General features: G+C 62.4%; 1 protein-coding gene across 4 annotated transcripts in view; it reads right to left on the reverse strand.

The window, feature by feature from the left end:
* Positions 1 to 14,943: 14,943 nt before the first annotated feature.
* Positions 14,944 to 19,153, reverse strand: part of WIPI2 (WD repeat domain, phosphoinositide interacting 2) — a 31,926-nt gene continuing 27,716 nt past the window's right edge. For 3 of the 4 annotated variants that reach the window (XM_017339076.3, XM_008251210.4, XM_017339077.3), the window contains 3 exons: positions 18,525 to 18,632; positions 17,801 to 17,931; positions 14,944 to 17,373 (listed from right to left, as the gene is read on the reverse strand). In XM_017339076.3, the coding sequence (XP_017194565.2) occupies positions 17,261 to 17,373; positions 17,801 to 17,931; positions 18,525 to 18,632 (352 nt within the window). In that variant the 3' untranslated portion in view covers positions 14,944 to 17,260. The remainder of the gene's footprint in view (positions 17,374 to 17,800; positions 17,932 to 18,524; positions 18,633 to 19,153) is intronic. The other variant, XR_011384417.1, reaches the window with a different exon arrangement.

Raw genomic sequence — 19,153 nt, forward strand, 5'->3', positions numbered from 1 at the left:
TGACGTCCAAGGTCGTTGCTCCGAGCCCACTGGGCCCCCACCTGCTCCCAGGCGCCCGCAGCACCTCCACGTCAACCCTCCATCCCAGAAGGTCCCACTGGCTTTGCAAAGGGGCTGACCCTGCCCCCTCCCCCCGGGGGTCCAAGCCAGGCTCTGGAGGCCACAGTGCACCTCGCTGAGGCTGGGGGCCCTCAGGCAGGTCCTGGCTGTGGGCTCAGCAGGCCCTGCAGGAGACCCCCAAAGTGGAACACAAGCCTGGAAGGATCGAATTCTCCTTCTCTCCAAGAGCAAAAGGAGCTGAATAAAAAATCAGTTTCTATTTTTACTGCCAGATCCAGTTGTTATGGCAACGTAGGGCCTGACTCCTGCACTGGATCGGGCTTGGACTGCGTCTGGGGGGAGGAGGCGGGGTGGGCCCGGGGCACGGGCAGCGCCTGGAGGACGCCCTGGGGCCGTGGCTCGGAGCGGAAGTCGGCACTCTTCGCCGAGGACTCGCTTCCCACTCCCTTGGCACAAGGACCCTGGTCTCATCCTTGTCGCTGGTGCCCCTCCTTCCCCACTTCCGCCTCACGGCCTCGGGGCAACTCCTGCTGTGCAGGGCAGCCCCTGTCCATCACCTCCTCCCCAGCAAGGCAGCACCAGGGGCCACCTAGCGGAGCCAGGCGGGGCACCTGTTGGAAGCGCCACAGGTGGCCTTACCAGATCTGAGGCCTGGTGCCACACCGCCTGGTTTGGCGCCGTAGCCACGTGCCGTTTGCCCACTTGTAAAGTGGACGCTGCAAAACCCACATGCGAGCAGGCAGGACGCCGCTCCAGAGAGCTTACTGCTGCGGTCCCTGGGAGCCACTGCGTCCTCTGTCCGTGCAGGGACCCCGCCCGGCTCACTCACAAGGCCAGCTGCACCGTCCAACCGGAGCCCCAGCCAAGTCTCCAACCCTAAGGCCGCCCGCAGCGGGCACTCATGGTGCTTCGGCTCAGGGGAGGGCGCACCGGGGAGCGGGGGGTCTCCGTGCACCCACCCCCTCCTGAGCCTCGCCTGAGCCCAGAGGCAGCACCCGCCTCTCCTCTTCCTCCCTGGGGCTGACGTCAGTCCCCAGTCAGTAGGTGCCGAGGGGGCACCTGGCCGAGTCCAGGGGCTGGCGCAGGGTCTAGAATAAAAGGAGGGCTGTGAGACAGCTGCGACCTCGCGCTGTCCGTGAATCTGAGCGAGCGCCACGGGCCCGGCTCTTTGTGCATCCCTGCTGACGAGCAGGTGACTCCCACCGGGCAACCCAGCCAACAGAGGCCGCAGGAGACATGGACGACGGGGTGGAGTGGGTGAGCCACACAAGCTCACCTCACTCCAAATGCCTGCCGGGGCTCCCGGCTGGAAGGGAGCCACAGAGCCTGCGAGACAGCAGCCGAGGGGCAGGCAGGGCCCTGAAGGGGGCCGTGACAAGACCAAGCCGGGCATTAGTTCTGTGAAGACGGGTCTTAATCAGTACTAACCCAGGTCCAGCGTGAGCCCGACTCCACCTGGACGTGCACGGAGGTCCCTGGGCCGCTGAGAGGGAGAAGGGAGGGGCGGGGGCTCCAGGGAGCCAGGAGGTGAAAAACAAGTGCAAAGGGAGCTTAGCCCATCTGGGTTCCGCTGGGCGCCCGCCCCTGGCACGGGTGGGAACAGGCCGGGCGCCTCCTCCGGCAGGCACCACAGGGGGGTCCAGGCCAGCCTGGGGTGCGGCCTTGAGCTACAGAAACTATGTCAGGCTCCGCTCCGCTCTTTGTAGGCCAAGGCCAAGGCCAAGGCTGAGGCTTCGGTGGGAAAGGGCTGGGCAGAGTCTGGCTGGAGAGTGGTCAAGGCTGGAATCTTTACCAGGGAGGGGCCCCAGCCGGGGGCGGGGCGGGCAGCTTGGTCTGGGGCGCCAGGAACTCAAATTCAAGGAGGGCTTATCAAGTGAGTCTGGTCCAATGGTGGAAAGCAAAAGTGGAGGCCATAGAGAGTCAGGTGGGGGAGGCAGCCCGGTGGGGAGCAGGCAGCCAGGTGAGGGGAGACAGCCAGGTGGGGGGAGGCAGCCAGGTGAGGGGAGACAGCCGGGTAGGGGGAGACAGCCAGGTAGTGGGGAGACAGCCAGGTGGGGGGAGACAGCCAGGTAGGGGGGAGGCAGCCAGGTAGTGGGGAGACAGCCAGGTGGGGGGAGACAGCCAGGTGAGGGGAGGCAGCCAGGTAGGGGGGAGGCAGCCAGGTAGGGGGGAGACAGCCAGGTGGGGGGAAGACAGCCAGGTAGGGGGGAAGCAGCCAGGTGGGGGGAGACAGCCAGGTGGGGGGAGACAGCCAGGTGGGGGGAGACAGCCAGGTAGGGAGGAGAAAACCAGGTAGGGGGGAAGCAGCCAGGTCGGGGGAGACAGCCAGGTCAGGGGAGGCAGCCGGGTAGGGGGGAGGCAGCCAGGTGGTGGAGTCTAGTCCAGGCTCTGGGAACAGCACCAACCATCTGCAAAGGCTCAGCGGTGTGGGACGGGCCTGTGGTTTGGCCTCCAGACTCACATGCTGCCGGCTTGGTCTGCACTGTGCCAGTACTGAGAGGCAGTGGGCCCTTTAAAAGGCGGGCCTAGCGAAGGTGATGAGGTCATTGAGAGGCACCGCCTCGGAAGGGATTAACGGGAATCTCTGGGAGGTGGGTTAGGTCTCTCAGGGCAGACGGGTGTAAAGGGAGCCGGGCTTTCTCGGAGCGTGCCCTTGGTCTCTCTCACACACACCCGCACCACACCACGCAGATGCAGGTGCCGCGCCACTGAACCGCAGAACGGTGAGCCTCGCGCGTTGTTACAGCCACACACAGCGGACGGAGCAGGACGGGCAGCGTGTGCGGCTGCGGGCTGGAGACACGGAGCTGACAGCTGACGGAGAGACGGGGACAGGTTTCAGGCTCCGCGTCGCCCGCCTCCCAGCGAGGGACGTGGCAGCCGCCTTGGGTGCAGACTCACGCGGGTGTCCGTGCGGGCAGGGCAGGCTCAGACACACGCATGGACGCCGCCCTGGGCTTCCCAGCTGAGGGGTCAGCATCTGGCTGGGGTGAGGCTGGCACTGCAGGGCTGGGTACCCTACTGCGCATCCTGGGCGACAGGAGGTGTTTCAGGGAGAACCCTGGGCACCTGCCCTGACGCCGTCCATGCCCCCGAGGGGGAAACTCACTGTGCTATGAGCCCAGGACATCCTCAAGGACAGGGACACGGCGTCGGTAGGGGTTTGTGGCCCTGCCGTCGCCTCCTACCCCAAACTCAGCCACCACCGGGCCGTGTCACAGAGCCTCAGAAGGGCACAGGCGCCATGTGCACCTGCCGCGGCCAGCCAGTGGGCGTGCACCCGGAGTAAACTCCATTCCCGCTTTGCTTCGTTTCTTAGGAGGGCCACAGGTGAGCTTCGGAGAAGCTCCGGAGTCTGACTACATCGTGGTCAAGCAAAGACTGTGTCCTGTGCTTTCCTTGTGGCCGCCAGGGCCGGCAGACCCCCCTCCCCGACCTGCTCGGCCAGGACCAGCAGAGCCCCACCCCCTTGCCACACACACACACACACACACACATGCATACACCCCACCTCTGGCCCCTCTCCCAGCACGTGTGATCACTCCCAACACCTGCCTGGGCTATTCACCCTTGCTCATGGCCCGGAAGGGGGTCCAGGGCCCGGGGAGCCAGTGGGGTCTGCACCTGCCATGTGTCTGTGCAGGCGTGGCTGCCCGGGAACAGGGGCAGGAGGAGCTGGGCGGCTCCGTCCCGCTAAGGCGGTCCCAGAGCACCTGCGAAGCCCCTTCCCGGCACCCTTGTACCGATCTGCAGGAATGAAGGTAAAAGGAGGGCTTGGGCTCGGAACAACCCCCTGCAACCGCACCTGAGCCCGTGTGGATGCGGTGACCTAAGGACGGAGACAGGCGGCCTTGCAACTGCAGGGCTAGGACCTGCGGCCCCGTTCCCAAACTCCAGAGAAGGATGAGGGGCCAGGGACCGGGTCAGAGCCTCTCGGCTTAATCAATGAGGCCTGTGCAAGGGGGCTTCGGGGGACGCCCGGCCGGGAGCAGGTGTGGTGGTGTGGTGGTGAAGCCTCCCTTGTGATCAGAGTGCCGGGGTTCAGGCCAGCCCAGCTGCCTGCTGATGGTCCTGAGAAGGCAGTGGACGATGGCCCTAGAGCCTGGGCCCCTGCACCCACGTGGGAGATCCGAATGCAAGTCATGGCTCCTCATTCAGCCTGGCCCAGCTCCGGCCATTTTGACCATTTGGGGAGTGAACCAGCAGATGGAAGATCTCTCTCTGTGTTGCTTCGCCTTTCAAAGAAAGAAAGAAATGTAATAAATAAATAAATAAAGGGATTCGGGGAGCTTCCAGGTCAGAGGGCGCGTCCGGTGCTGGAGTGGGGCAGGGGTGGCACTGGAACAGGTGTGGAAGCGCCACGCCCTCCTGGTTGCTGGCCCTCGGCCCCTCCTTCACTCCCCCTGCAGTCGTGTTAGGATGGCGCTGCCTAATAAGTCAGCAACGGCTAAGAAACTGCATCCGGGCTTGGGCTGCTGCTGGGGAGTGCGGCTGGCGACACACTGCTGGCGACAGGCACCTCCAGTGGGGGCTGTCCTGCGGGACCCCGCCCTCAGCCGGGGCGGGGGGGGGGGGCGGGGCGCCTGCTGTGCCTCCCGGCAGTTGCTGTCAGAAGTGAGTCCAAGCAGCGGCCGCCCAGGCGGATCAGGGGCCACTGGCAAACACCCAGGTGCCTGACGATGCCCACGCCTGTGCTGGACCAGGGGACTCCAAACAGTCACACAACGGCAAAAAGACGTTGATTTTGGTGAAAACCATGTTTTGAGTTCTGTGTGGTTTCTCCCCAGTGTTCACGGTCCGTGAATTCTTGAAGACTGCTCTGTGGGTGAATCCCGGGCACACCTGCACCCACGGCGGCCTCTTTCCATTGCATTTCCCACAAACTCTGCAGAGGGCCCTCGTGGGGAACAGCCCAGAGAAGCTGTTTTCTCGCTGGCTGTGCTGTGCTCCGGGGACTGCCCCCACCCCACTCGCAGACGGGAGCACGGGGAAGGGGCACGGAGGCAGAGGAGGTGCCCTCTGGCCTTGGGCTGCTGGGCGCGCCTTATCTCAGAGCAGCCAGGACGCGCTGTCCAAACTCAGGAGCACACAGCTCTGGCGCTGCATCCGCGCCAGCCCAGCGCCCATGGCACCATTCCCACGAGAACGCCCTCGTTTTCCCAGAGCGCAGGAGGGCAGCAGCTTTCAGGGGGCCTGGAGCCTGACGCAGCTCAACCCCCAGCTCTCCGGTGACTGGGGGGCTTCAGTGGAGGCAGGTGGGGGCGGGGGAGGAAAGTTTTATGGTGACCAGAAGACACCTTGAAAGAGAATCAAGTTGGGGCAGGCACTGTGGCATAGCGGGTGAGCCGTCAGCTTCCCACATGGGCACTGGTCCCAGTCCTGTCTGCTTCACTTCCCAGCCAGCTCCCTAACCTGGTAAAAGCAGCATTGATGGCCCAAGTGCTTGGGCCCCTGCACCCATGTAGGAGACCCGGAAGAAGCTCCTGGCTCCTGGTTTTTGCCTGGCCCAACCCCAGCTGTTGTAGTCATCTGGGGAGCGAACCAGTGGATGAAAGATCTCTCTGTCTGTTTCTCCCTCTCCGTCTGTAACTCTGACGTTCAAATAAATAAAGGCATTGAGAGCCGGCGTTGTGGCTCAACAGGCTAATCCTCCACCTTGCGGCGCCGGCACACCGGGTTCTAGTCCCGGTCGGGGCGCCGGATTCTGTCCCAGTTGCCCCTCTTCCAGGCCAGCTCTCTGCTGTGGCCAGGGAGTGCAGTGGAGGATGGCCCAGGTGCTTGGGCCCTGCACCCCATGGGAGACCAGGAAAAAGCACCTGGCTCCTGGCTTCGGATCAGCGCAGTGCGCCGGCCGCGGCGGCCATTGGAGGGTGAACCAACGGCAAAAGGAAGACCTTTCTCTCTCTCTCTCTCTCTCACTGTCCACTCTGTCAAAAATAATAATAATAATAATAAAAAGGCATCGAGAGAGAGAGAGACTTCCCCAGCTTGAGGGAGTGTCCTCTTTTTATTTCAAATTTCTTCTAGGGACCAAGATACAGTATGACTTTGAAAATATTCACAGAAACTGGGCGGGTCCATAGCAGATTTAAAACTTCTGTACAAGAAACAAAGTTTCCACTTTATCCAGACAGCTAGTTGTTACCCTTTTCTCGAGGTTCCCAACTTTCCAACAACTGAAGTCTTAGGAGCCCAAAGGGCACCTGGATGGGAAGAGACTGCCCCCCACCCCCTCTCTGGCCTCAGGAAGTGCCCGGCCCTACAGGTATACAGTTGGAGCACAGCACAGCCAGGGAAGCGTGAGTTTGGAGCGTGCACCTGGGAGCGATTGGGGACAACAGGGGACAACAGAGAGCGCCCAGAAACAGACCCCGGCGGTTCTGACGGTATCCCAGAAAGAACAGCTTCTTCCACACACGATGCTGGCTAGGAATCGGACCTCCGCACGCAGCGAACACACACAAGACACCTCCCTCCACCCGCATCTCGCACCCGGCACGGAAGTGCGCCCCCGCGCCTCCGTGTGAACCCTGGACCGTCAGACTCCCAGAGGAAATCTCTGTGGCCTTGTGCGTGCCTTTGTTTCTTGGACAGGACATAAAAAGTACAATCAAAGGGACATGGTGGGACACTGTGTCCTGCCATGGTGAAAACCGGCTCTTGGGAATGGCGCTTGGCCAGGCAGTTAAGACACCCACGTGGCCAGCCCTGGTTCCTGCTGATACAGACCCCGGGTGACCGCAGTGACGGCTCCGATGGTCAGCTTCCTGCCCTCCGCAAGCGAGGGCTGGACCGAGCTCCCGCACACGCTGACCAGCCAAGTCCTGGCCGTTACAGGCATTTGGGGAGTGAACCAGCAGATGAGATGGGAGCGTTCTCTCTCTGTGTGTGCGACTCAGCACCAAAGAGGGACACACACACACACACACACACACACACACACACACAGAGGCTATGATGGGGCTGCCACCGTTATCCTAAGACAGAGACACCAGACACAAAAGACCACCAAAGGTATCAGTTTCCAGAAAGGCAGGTTCTGAGCTGGGGAGAGAGCAGGTGACAGCACCGGGGCTGTGGTCCTGGAAATACTTAAAACCGCATCGTGGCCGGCGCCGCGGCTCAATAGGCTAATCCTCTGCCTAGCGGCGCCGGCACACCAGGTTCTAGTCCCGGTTGGGGCGCCGGATTCTGTCCCGGTTGCCCCTCTTCCAGGCCAGCTCTCTGCTGTGGCCCGGGAGTGCAGTGGAGGATGGCCCAAGTGCTTGGGCCCTGCACCCCATGGGAGACCAGGAAAAGCACCTGGCTCCTGGCTCCTGCCATCGGATCAGCGCGGTGCGCCGGCCGTGGCGGCCATTGGAGGGTGAACCAACGGCAAAGGAAGACCTTTCTCTCTGTCTCTCTCTCTCACTGTCCACTCTGCCTGTCAAAAATTAAAAAAAAAAAAAAAACCGCATCGTGCAATGGCGGCCGCTCTACGTGTTTACTTCAACAGTCGTCAAAACTCAGTCACAAGGAAACAAACAACCCCCCGTAGAAATGCCAAGGCTGGGGGGGGGGGGTATGTCAGCGAACATCACACGCATGGCTGATTAAGCCGGCCCTGTGACGCCGGCACCCATGGGAGCACCTGTTTGAGTGAAACATGGATGGAAGCCCTCGAGTGCGCTCTCTTTCAAATAAATCTTCAAGGGAAAAAAAAAAAAAAAACAGTCCCCAGGGCCAACGCTGTGGCACAGACTGAAGGCATCATTTCTGACGCTGGCATCCCGTACGGACACCAGTTCAAGTGCCGGCTGCTCCACTCCCGATCCAGCTCCCTGCTAACGCATCTGGGAGAGCAGCAGAGGGTGGCCCAGGTGCTTGGGTCCCTGCACCCAAATGGAGCTCCTGGCTCCTGGCCACGGCCTGGCCCAGCTCTGGCTGTTATGAGCACCAAGGGTGGAATCACCAGTTGGAAACTCTCTCTCTCTCCCTCTCCCTCTCTGTCTCTTTCTTTCAAATAGATAAGAATAAATTGTAAAAAATTAAAACACAGAATTGCACCTTGCTTTTTTTGCACAATACCGTGAATGCACCTGCGGCCAGTGAACCACAGACTTAGAAATGGTAAATTCTACATTGCATTTACTTTACCATAATAAAAAAGACAGTTAAAAAAAACCGCCCGGGCCCTGCTATGATGCAGTGGGTGGGCTGCCGCTTGTAGCACCGGCTTTCCACACGGGAGAGCTGGTCCCGGCTGCCCCGCTTCCCATCCAGCCCCTTGCTCATGTCCCGGGAAGCAGCAGGTGACAGCGCAAGGACTCGCCCCCCCCCCCCCGACATGGGAGGCCGAGATGGAGCTTCTGGCTCCGGCCTGGCCCAGCCCTGGCTGTGGCCGCTGTCAGAGCATGGAGAGCGGTCTGTCTCTTGCCCTCCGTCACTCCTATCGTATGAGTCCGCAAGTCCATCCCTGTGTGTTTGTCCAATAGAATGAAGGCCAATGGCCACATAATTATGGCGGCTTCATTCATAATCACCAAAGACTGGAAGCAACCCAGGGTCCGTGTGGCACTGCAGGCTGTGTGTGTGTGTGTGTGTGGTGTGTGTACTGCTGCACATCTCACCGTGATGATGGTGCCAGGATTTTTTTTTTTTTTTTTGACAGGCAGAGTGGACAGTGAGAGAGAGAGACAGAGAGGAAGGTCTTCCTTTGCCGTTGGTTCACCCTCCAATGGCCGCCGTGGCCAGCGCGCTGCGGCTGGCGCACCGCGCTGATCGATGGCAGGAACCAGGTGCTTCTCCTGGTCACCCATGGGGTGCAGGGCCCAAGCACCTGGGCCATCCTCCACTGCACTCCCTGGCCACAGCAGAGAGCTGGCCTGGAAGAGGAGCAACCGGGACAGAATCCGGTGCCCCAACCGGGACTAGAACCTGGTGTGCCAGCGCCGCAAGGCGGAGGATTAGCCTAGTGAGCCGTGGCGCTGGCCGGTGCCAGTATTCTAAACTTGTTAACACTCACAGTCCTGTACCTAACAAGGATGGATTTTGTTCTTCGCCAAACCTGAGAAAGCACCCCAAAACACATACATACAGCTTTTTGTTTTATAAAGGGGCAGCCCTGTGGCACGGTGCTGAAGTCGCCACCTGGGACACCCACATCCCATCTGAGCGCCTGGCTCAAGTCTGGCTCCTCCACTTCCGATTCCAGCCTCCTGGGAGGCAGCAGGGCACGGTCCAGGCGCTTGGGTCCCCGCCACCCACACGGAAGACCCGGATTGAGTTCTGGGCTCCTGGCTTCGGTCTGGCTCAGTCTCAGCTGTTGTGGGCATTTGGAGAGTGAAACAATGAATCAAAGTTCTCTCTCTCTCTGCTTTTCAAATAAAATGAAAATAAATAGATTTTTAAAAAAGAACAGGCTGCGTTGTGGCACGCCAGGCTAACGCCGGCCTGTCGTATGGGAGCGCATGGAGACCCAGCTCCCGGCTGATGCGTCTTGGAAAGCAGCAGTGACGGCTCAAGGGCTTGGGCCCCGGCCACGCTCGCAGGAGCCCTGGATGGAGGTCCAGGCTCCTGACTGTGGAACCAGCCCCAGCTGTGCAGCCATTTAAGGAGGGAACCAGCAGGTGGAAGTACTGTCATGTCTCACTTTTTTTTTTTCAAACTTTTTTTATAAAAAGAAGGGGGGAGTGGGAGGAGGGAGAAGAGGAGGGGGAAAGGAGGAAGAGGAGAGGGAGGTGGAGGGGGAGGAGAGGAGAGAGAAGAAGGGGTGGGGGGGGGTAGGCTGCGGCCAGGTCCAGGTCAGCGTCCGCCCCAGCTGCAGCGCTGGCCCCTGGCTCGGGGACCGCGGCCCTGCCCTGTGAGTGTCACCGCAGCGCTCCGACTCCGGAGCCCCCGTCTCCCCGAGGTCCCCTTGGTCGGGTTCCGCTGCTCGTGCCCACCTCCCGGTTCCTGGACGCCGGCTGCCAGTGGAACCGCACCGAGGAGATCCCGGCCCGAGCCGGGCCCGCGGCGGCCTCTCGTGGCCGAAAGTGGAATTGCACCGAGTGCCACCGCGCAAGGCCAGCCCCGCACCCTTTGACCCTCAACCCCGCCACTGAAAACCTCTCTCTCCACACCCTCTTCACCTCTCAAATAAATAAAAAATATTCTTAAAAACCAAATCACTAATGGGACAAATGACCAAGTCTCTCCAAGAAACCCTGGGCACATAATTTAGGGGGCAGGGAGGGATTCCAAAGAGACTCCAGGGGCCAGGGCGTGGGTCCTGGCCCCCGTGCGCTGGGGACCGTGGAGGGATCATTGGTTGGGCGAGACGATGACAGGCAGGGGTGAAATGAAGTGACCCCCACCCCCGGGTCACCTGAGGCCGAGGGGCCGGCTTGGGCGTGCACCCCACTTCTGGCTGCTTCTGATCTATGTGATAAGTTGTGTAACGGTCAAGATTTTCAAGTGCTGGGAGAGGGGGCAGTGGCCTGGGGCGGGGGTGGGGGCAGCTGCTCAGCCTCGGTCCCCAGGGGAACGCCTCCAAGGTGTGAGGTCAAGAGGGGAGGGGAGCGGGGGCTGGGAGGTGGGGTGGCCCCGGGAGATGGACGGAGTGAGACCAGGTGAGGGGCTTCTACCTCACCGGGTGGACGACTCCACAATGCATCATCTTCTTAAATATACGTATTTGTTGGAAAAGCAGAAAGAGACAGACAGAGGTCTCCCATCCACCGGTTCACTCCTCAAACACCCCCAACAGCCAGGGCTGGGCCAGGCAGAGGCCAGGAGCCCAGAACGCAAGCCAGGTGTCCTGCGCAGGCATCGGGGGCTCCAGCATTTGAACCGCAACTGCTCCCTCCCAGGCTGAACTGGAAGCAGAGTCAGGACTCGAACCCAGGCACTCTCACGGGGAGGCAGTCACAGAGCGAGAGCGCGAGCTTCCATCTGCTGGGCCACAGAGGCCAGGCCAGACCAAAGTCAGGAGCTTCCTCGGGGTCTCCCCTGTGGGTGCAGGGCCCCAGCGCTTGGGCCATCCTCCACTGCTTTCCCAGGCCACAGCAGAGCTGGACCGGCAGGCACTCCCATGGGATGCTGGGGCTGCAGACAACAGCTTGACCCATCCACCCCCGGGGCCCCTCCCCACAGCCATCACACTGCCTCCTGAGGTGGGCGGGGCCAGACTGAGGGAGAGCCCCGACCGAGACTAGAACCTGGTGTGCCGGCACCGCAAATGGAGGATTAGCTTAGTGAGCCACAGCGCCGGCCCAGACGCATTTTCATTACCTTATGCAATCACTCAGAAATCAATAGCTCCCATGGCCCATGTAGTACCTTTACGCATTTTTCTTAGCCATTATTCCTTGACGTAAATTCAGTTACTGTCTTCTCTTCATCTGTTCACGTTCCGTATTTTGCACGACAGGTCTAACCGTGCGCCAGCTCTCGGTGTTTGTCTGGCAACACCTTTATTTCTCCTTTTTTCTTTTTATTTATTTATTTGAAAGTCAGAGTTACACAGAGAGAGAAGCAGAGGTAGGGAGATAGAGAGAGGTCTTCCACCTGCTGGTTCACTCCCCAACTGGCCACAACAGCTAGGGCTGTGCCAGGCCAATACCAGAAGCCTGGAGCTTCGTCTGGGTCCCCCACGTGGGTAGCAGGGGCCCACAGACTTGGGCCATGTGTTGCCTTCCCAGGTGCATTAGCAGGGAGCTAGATCAGAAGTGGAGCAGCTGGGACTTGAACCGATGCCCCTCTCGGGTGGCTGCTTTACCCGCTTGGCCACAGCCCACCCCGGCCTTGAGACCCCAGGATGCCCCAACTCACCCCTACTCAGCAGCCATCATTCCTGAGCGCCTCTTGTCTGACACACAAATCCCTCATCAGCAGATTCCAAATTTGGGGTTGGAAAACACAGAACCCCAGTAATGCAGAAAGAACATGAAGTTGGAGTGCGGCTGCAGCATTTGGAGAAATCGGCCCAGCTCGCCCCCCACCCCCCCACCAGGAGCCCCTGTCAGCTCTGGAGCCTGGGGCAGGGCCAGCCCCGCCCGGTGCCCCAGGACGCGCCCCAGGCTGGCTTCTCCAGGGCTGAGCCAGGGACTCCACCTGGGGGGGAGGCAGGGACGCAAGCATGTGGCCCATCATCTGATGCCAGCGTTGCATGGGGCTGCCCGGCCCACTGCACCACAAGGCCGGTCCCCAGGTCACCACAGCAGTGGAGACATCTCACAGGGCTACAGCCTCGGGGATGAAATCGAGTATCCCACAATGCACCTGCCCTGACCAAGGGTGGGGGGGTACGCAGAAGCAGAGCGGGGCTGCAGGACTGCCCACACGGGGGTGGGAAGAGGCGACAGGCACCTCTGGCCATGTGATGTGTCTCAGACGGGCTCCCCACGCCCACAGAGGACCGGGGCAGCCCGGTGCTCCTGTGCCCTCGGCCTCCCGGGAGTGCAGACGCCCCCTGCACCGCACACCTGCCGGGGGTGAACACACTGCTGCCCAGGCCTCCGCACCCTGGGGCCTCGGGGGTGAGCGGACTCCCACCGCCTGAGGCACACTGACTTTGCCACCTGGAACCTCAGGAAGCCGCCCCGGGCGCCCCCGCTCTGCGCACAGTAGGCCAGCCTGCCTCCTTCCTTCCTCCAAACTGCGGACAGCGGCTTCCGGAAGGGCAGCATTCGCTGGGAACGGGAACGGCAGGCACGGAACGGCACCGCCGGCTGCAGAGACGCGGGGGTTAAAGGTCACTGTTCCAACAGAGGGGGCCACACCTGCCCAGGTGACCCCACCAGCTAACAGGGGAGCCCAGGTTCCCTGTTCACTGTCTATGCTGCAGACCCCTCCCCACCTCGGGGTGTTCACACCCGCCAGCCAGGCCCAGCTCACGCATGGGGTCAGCGCCATCTGGTGGCCAGGAGAATAACCAGGGGCCACGTGCCTCCCAGTGGGGGAGGTGGGACCAGATTTAGGTGCCTCCTGGGCCAACTGGTTCCCGTGGGGAATATCAGCGTGCAGGAGGGTGGGGGACCCCTGTCTGCTGCCCCACCCCACGGGGAAAATCCCACCTTCGAGAATCCCCAGCACAGCTGTAAACCACAGTAAACCCTGGTTTTCTCCCCATAACTTTGTGGTGTGTTTTTTTTTTTTTTTTTTTTTTTGACAGGCAGAGTGGACAGTGAGAGACAAGACGAGAGAATGGTCTTCCTTTGCCGTTGGTTCACCCTCCAATGGCTGCTCTGGCGGCGCGCTGCGGACGGTGCACCGCGCTGATCTGATGGCAGGAGCCAGGAGCCAGGTGCTTTTTCCTGGTCTCCCATGGGGTGCAGGGCCCAAGCACCTGGGCCATCCTCCACTGCCTTCCCGGGCCACAGCAGAGAGCTGGCCTGGAAGAGGGGCAACCGGGACAGAATCCGGCGCCCCGACCGGGACTAGAACCCGGTGTGCCAGCGCCGCTAGGTGGAGGATTAGCCTAGTGAGCCGTGGCGCCGGCCCCATAACTTTGTTTTTAAAACTTAGAACACAGCGATTGCGGGACCAAAGACCTTTCTGTCCGGCCACCCACCAAGAGCAAGCAGGATCGGGCAGCAGGCGGCGGGGACTTCGGGAGAAGGGCACTGCGGGGCAGGCCGCGAGCTCTCACCCAACTTGAAGGTTTATTTCAGGCTCAGTCTGGCCGAGAAGCTGGTCTGGACTGGGCGTCCCACGGGCGTCCCTGCGATCCCAACTCCACACGGGACACACTTGGCCTCGCCAGCCAAGTCCTTCTGCCCAGGAAGGGTCAGCTCTGTCCCACTCTGGACTTGGCTCTGAACTCCCCGACTCGGGGGCTCAGACAGGGCCTCAGCCTACCCAGGCCACAGGGCCAGCAGTGCAGGAGCCCATGGTCCTGCTCTCCAAACCCTGGCCTGGCCTCGCCAAAGAGCAAGCCCGGCTGCTCCTAGGGGCTCGAGGACACCACAGAAGAACGGGGCAAGGCAGGGCACACGGGACAGCGGCTCTGGGCACCACAGAACTGGCCAGCCCAGGGGCTCTGCCTCGAGCCGGCCTGCTGGCGCCAGCAGGTGCCCCAGCGGGTAGGCGCGGCACAGGGCCGAGGGAGGAGGGAGGTGCTGCCCTCGCTGGGCCAGACCGGACCCGCGATGCCGGCGGAACCAGTTCAGCCTGCCTCAGGGGTGCCCCCACCCCCGCCCTGATCTGAGCCCCAAGCTATACAACTTCAGGCCTCACCCCTTTTCACGGTGAGCCCCTGGCCTTTCGGACAAGACAATTCAAGACTGACTGATTTATCTGAAAGGCAGAATTACGAAGAGCGGGAGCAACAGAGAGCTTCCATCCGCTGGTTCACTCCCCCAAAGGTCAAAGCCAGGCGTCAGGAGCTTCCTCCGGGTCTCCCACGGGGTGCAGGGGCCCAGGGACTCGGGCATCCTCCACTGCTGCCGCAGGAGCAAGAGCAGGGAGCTGGACGGGAGTGGAGCAGCCGGGGCGCCAACCGGTGCCCACTGGCGGGGGCGGGAGGGGCAGCACTGCAAGCAGTGGCTTCCACCAGCTACGCCACAGTGCCCGCCCTTGGCCGAGACAACTCTAGAGAAAGGACTGCGACGTCCCGTAGGCGCTTCCGGCCTGGCTCCAGTGCAACGTGGGGGTGACTCGGTCATTCCGCTGTGAGCCGCCGGCAGAGCAGTGACAAAAACAACCCAGGCTCTAACACCTCAATGCAGCCCTAAAACCCGAGGCCCGGGATGCACTGTGGTCCCTGGGGCACAGGCGAGATACGCAGTGTCACAGACTCGCCACGACACACACAGACCACTCCCTGTCCCCCGCCCCGGCAGGACCCACGCCAGGACATGGACAGGGCGCAGCTGAACCGCGACCGGTAAGGAGCGACGCCGTGTACGTGCGGAGTGAACAAAGGCCTTTCAAAAAGATTTAATTTTTCAAACGAGACTTCCACAGTCAGAGAACTGGGCTTTTTCTCTTTTTTCCCACAGGATGAAGGGGCTGCCACGTGCATCCAGAAATAGGTGCCCCCGAGCTGAGGGACTGAGCGCCCTTCAGCCCCCCCCCCCAGCGTCCAGGCACGTGCCGCACACACGCCGTGGGTTCTGCAGAGATGCTGGGCAGGGACACCCGGCATGGAGCAGGCCCAACCATGCCAGCGGCAACGAGAGTCGGCACCCCCTCCTGCCCCAAGAGAGCGGCGGCAGACAGCAGGCCCTCGTGAGGCCAGGGCCAGGCTGCCCAGAGCTCTTGACGCCCCAGGACCGGGCGCGGCAGGGGCTGGGGCTGCCGCCCACGAGCCCACGTGCGGGGGAGACTCGCAGCCGCCTGCCCCCGGCTTTGCACGCAGGCACTGTGCTGACACCAGGCTTCAGTCCCGAAGAGCAGTCGGGCTCAGGGCGGACGTGGCGGCCACGTTGCTGGCCACTGAGCGCGCCCACTCGGCCCGGCTTCTTCTCTTTGGCTCCAGGTTCAATATAACTCTTGGGTCCATTGTTCAAGACAAACAGGCTTGGTCCCGACCCACAAGTCCACTGGGGACATCTCAAGGTTTTGATGCCCATCTCCTACCCCCAAGTCCTTTTTGAAGCTTGAAAAAAAAAAAACACTCCGTGATGAAGCCCGGCATTGCCCCACCGTGCAGGGTGCAGCGAGCCAGCAGCCGGGCCAGCGGGGCAGGAGCTGGCGTGCGGTACTGGCACCACGGCACCACAGCCGAGCCCGCCCCACCGCCGCTCTGCCCAAGGCCTCACACAGAGGAAGAGGCACTCCCGGCAGTGAACCGGGCACAGGAGGGAGGGTGGCTGACCCTCCCCAGGGACACCACCCCCTGCCGAGCAGGCCGAGGGCTCTCTCTGGCAGCTGCCTAGCCCTGGCCTCCCATGGTGGAGAGCAGGAGCTGCTGACCTGGGACAGCAGAGGCCGCTTCTCCCCATGGCCTTGGCTTGACATGGAAGCCACTGAGGCTGAGAGGGAGGGGACCCAAGAGAGAGGACAGCGGGCACGGTGCACTGAGCCCCCGCTCTGCCCCCCTGCACCTGACATGGGCCCAGTGCTGGCCTGAGACCGTGCGGGCCCCTGGCCATCACTCAGGCCAGCCCCTGCTCTGCCCCCCTGCACCTGACATGGGCCCAGTGCTGGCCTGAGACCGTGCGGGCCCCTGGCCACGCCCAGGGGAGGGACACAGGCCCCACCGAGGCCCTCTGACTCCTCCCCCGGGAGCAGCACTCTCACCACACAGCTGCACCACAGGGCCAGGGATTCCACGCCTGCCGGCCTCTCCCCTGCCCCGCGCCCGCCTCTGCCCGGGCGCCCCCACGACACAACAGCCAGGCACGGCAAGCGCGGGGTTTGTTTCACTTCTGCCGTTCCCTGCACCTCTCCGCGCCACGGCCGCCGCCAATGCCTTCCCCGCTGGGAGCACGGCGCCCGGTCAGGAACGCAGTCCAGGGAGGCGACCTGCTTCACGCTGGATGGCGGCAGGGAGCTAAGACGCGTGGCTTCTGACCGCGACCTCTCATCCCCTTCCGAGCAGAGCCGGGGGAGCCGACGGCAGGGCTCAGCTGCCACAGTAGCTACAAACTTCCCTAAAAATAGAAAAGTTAAAACCACAGCGCTGTTCCACGGAAGAGTGAAGGGGGAGACAGGTCATTCACGCACGAACACCACGGCTGCCTGCTCCAGGCGTCCAGGCACGAGTTCAAGTTCACCTGCTGTCAGAGAGGAACGCCAAGAACGCCAGGAACCCGTCTCTCTTCCAAGTCCACCAGGAAGAAATCCCAGCATAATCCAATTTGGAAAGAATTTAATTAACAAAATAAAACGGAAGGAAAATGGTCCGGGGGGGCCGCAGGGAGAGAGGGGCCAGGCCAGGCCCCGGCGGCCCCCGCCGCCTTCCTCTGCACGCCGTCGTCGGAGCGTGCGGCTCCGGAGCCCAGACAACGGTGCCGGAGGCTGCGCGGCTCCGACCACCTTGCGCCGGCTTGGCACATTCACGCATGCAAAGCAAGAAAGTCTCGAGGGCTTCACCAAACAGTTACTTTTGGCAAAAAGAGAAAACAAAGGAAAAGCGAAAGTTTGTAAGCAGGTTGAAAGCCACGGGGGTGAGACGGTACGGAGTTAGACTGCCGCTACGACCTGGTGTGGAGCAGCCTCTGCCGCCCCCCCCGTCGGCTCAGTCCATAGCAGCAGCGCTCGGGGCCCCTGTCCAGCCTCAGCCTCCGGGGCAGGCTCAGTCGGTGCGCAGCATCATGGGAGGGTGCTCGCTGTCCTCGTCCAGGCGCAGGGCGCCGGCCTCCTCCTCCAGGCAGGCGCCTCCCACGGCCCCCAGGTCATCTGTGTAGGCTGCAGAGACACAACATGACCCTCAGAGGCTGGGCGCCGCCAACTGCAGACTGTGCAGCCGCAGCCCACATGGAGGAGGCTCAGTTCTACCCTCTTCTGTGCCGCGGGCACGCTGCCCACTTGCTCCCGTGAGCAGGAGGAAGACACGTGTCCCAGACTGCTCAAATCGGGCGCTCAGGGCGGCGGGGCTGGGAGGGAGTGAGCGGCAGGGGCCCCCAGAGGCGGAGGGCCCCCATCTGCCCGTCTGCAGACTGCCCGGCCACTGCAGCCAGATGGGGGCTTGACGGGCTCACATGTGGCTCCGGTCTTGAGGGCAGCTGACAGAGCTCACCTGCTGAGAGTGGCCGCTAAGCTTCCCGAGGGTAAGTGGGAAGCTGCCCGGGGGCCACTGGCACAGCCCCCGTGTGGTCTGCAGCCCGCCCCTTACCAAGTCTCGTGGGAGACGAAGGCGCGTAGGCACCTTTCCCGGCAGCTGTGCCTCGCGTCTGTGTCGCCAGGGGGCAGTCGTGAGAGGCAGAGTCCAGGGTCTCACTGGCCGTCTCCACGCTGCCGTCCAGCCTGGAGGAGAGAATGTGAAGCCGTGCTCAGTGGTCGGGGCTTCCTGGGCGCCACACGGTGACAGCTAAGCAGAGCGTGGGCATGTTCATGCGGGGGTGGGCCCCCAGCGCACCTGTGCACTTGGGTCACTCCGGCCGTCGGATGGACAGACACCCACCCGGGGGGTGCTACTATTTCATTTTTAGTCTCAAACAAAATTTGCTATGAAAACACCACCTCCCAGTTCCCCCACTGTAAAAATACCACAGTTGGCACTGGGACTCGCACTAAAACACAGCGTTAACAGGAACACCCCGCCCCCCACCGCCAACTGCCAAGTGCAATCCCTCTTCCAGCGAGACGCCCCACAGGGCAGCGGCAGCCCAGGCCGCCCCTCGCCGGGTACCTGGTGCTCAGGGAACTCTGCGGAAGCACGCCGGCCAGGAGTGCGCCAGGTCACGGGAGCAGACCACGCTCGTGCGGGACAGGGCCGCTCCCCCCCCCACCCCCGACCAGCAGGACGCGGCGGTGCCGCGGGCCTCACCTGTGCCGTGCGGGACAGGGCCGCTCCCCCCTCCCCCACCAGCAGGACGCGGCGGTGCCGCGGGCCTCACCTGTGCTGCCGCATCAGGGCGCACTCGCCGCCCTCCTGCGGGTCCAGGTTGTACATGTACAGGTACCCGTCGGACGCGCCCACCAGCAGCCGGGGGATCTTCTGAATCCTAGTGGCGGTGAGAGCAGCCAAGCTGGAGGCCCGCGGCGCGCACCAGAGCACCCGTTGCACCATGCTGCACCAGCAGCCCCAGGTCACGCCAGCCCAGCTCCCCGCGTCCCCCACGCCCCCACGGGCGCGGGGGAGCAAGGCAGAACCAAGTCGGTGCCATGGCCTGGAGTCCTGGGGACAGGCATCTCACAGACTCCCCTGCTACGCTAGTGACAAGCAGGAGGGAAGAGACCGCCGGCAAGGCGGCGGGAGCAGAGGGCACCATCCCTGGGTGCCCACGGAGCTGCGCCCCTCAGATCTGTAGGCAGAGCCCCCGCAGGGGGCTTCCCTTGGCCTCACGGGTAAGCACTGGCAGCTTCCTGCAGGGGACCTAATGCTTCTCATCAACACTGAACGGTCTCAACAGAAACAGAGATTTCTGTGCAATCAGAATACCACGGAGAGCATTCAGGTGTGGTTCAGGTTGAACACCCAAAACCTGAAATCGGAACACAACGCCCCGTGGAGAACTCCCCACCT

This window comes from Oryctolagus cuniculus, chromosome 19 (assembly GCF_964237555.1).
Source record: "Oryctolagus cuniculus chromosome 19, mOryCun1.1, whole genome shotgun sequence".
In the NCBI taxonomy this organism is placed as follows: Eukaryota; Metazoa; Chordata; class Mammalia; order Lagomorpha; family Leporidae; genus Oryctolagus; species Oryctolagus cuniculus.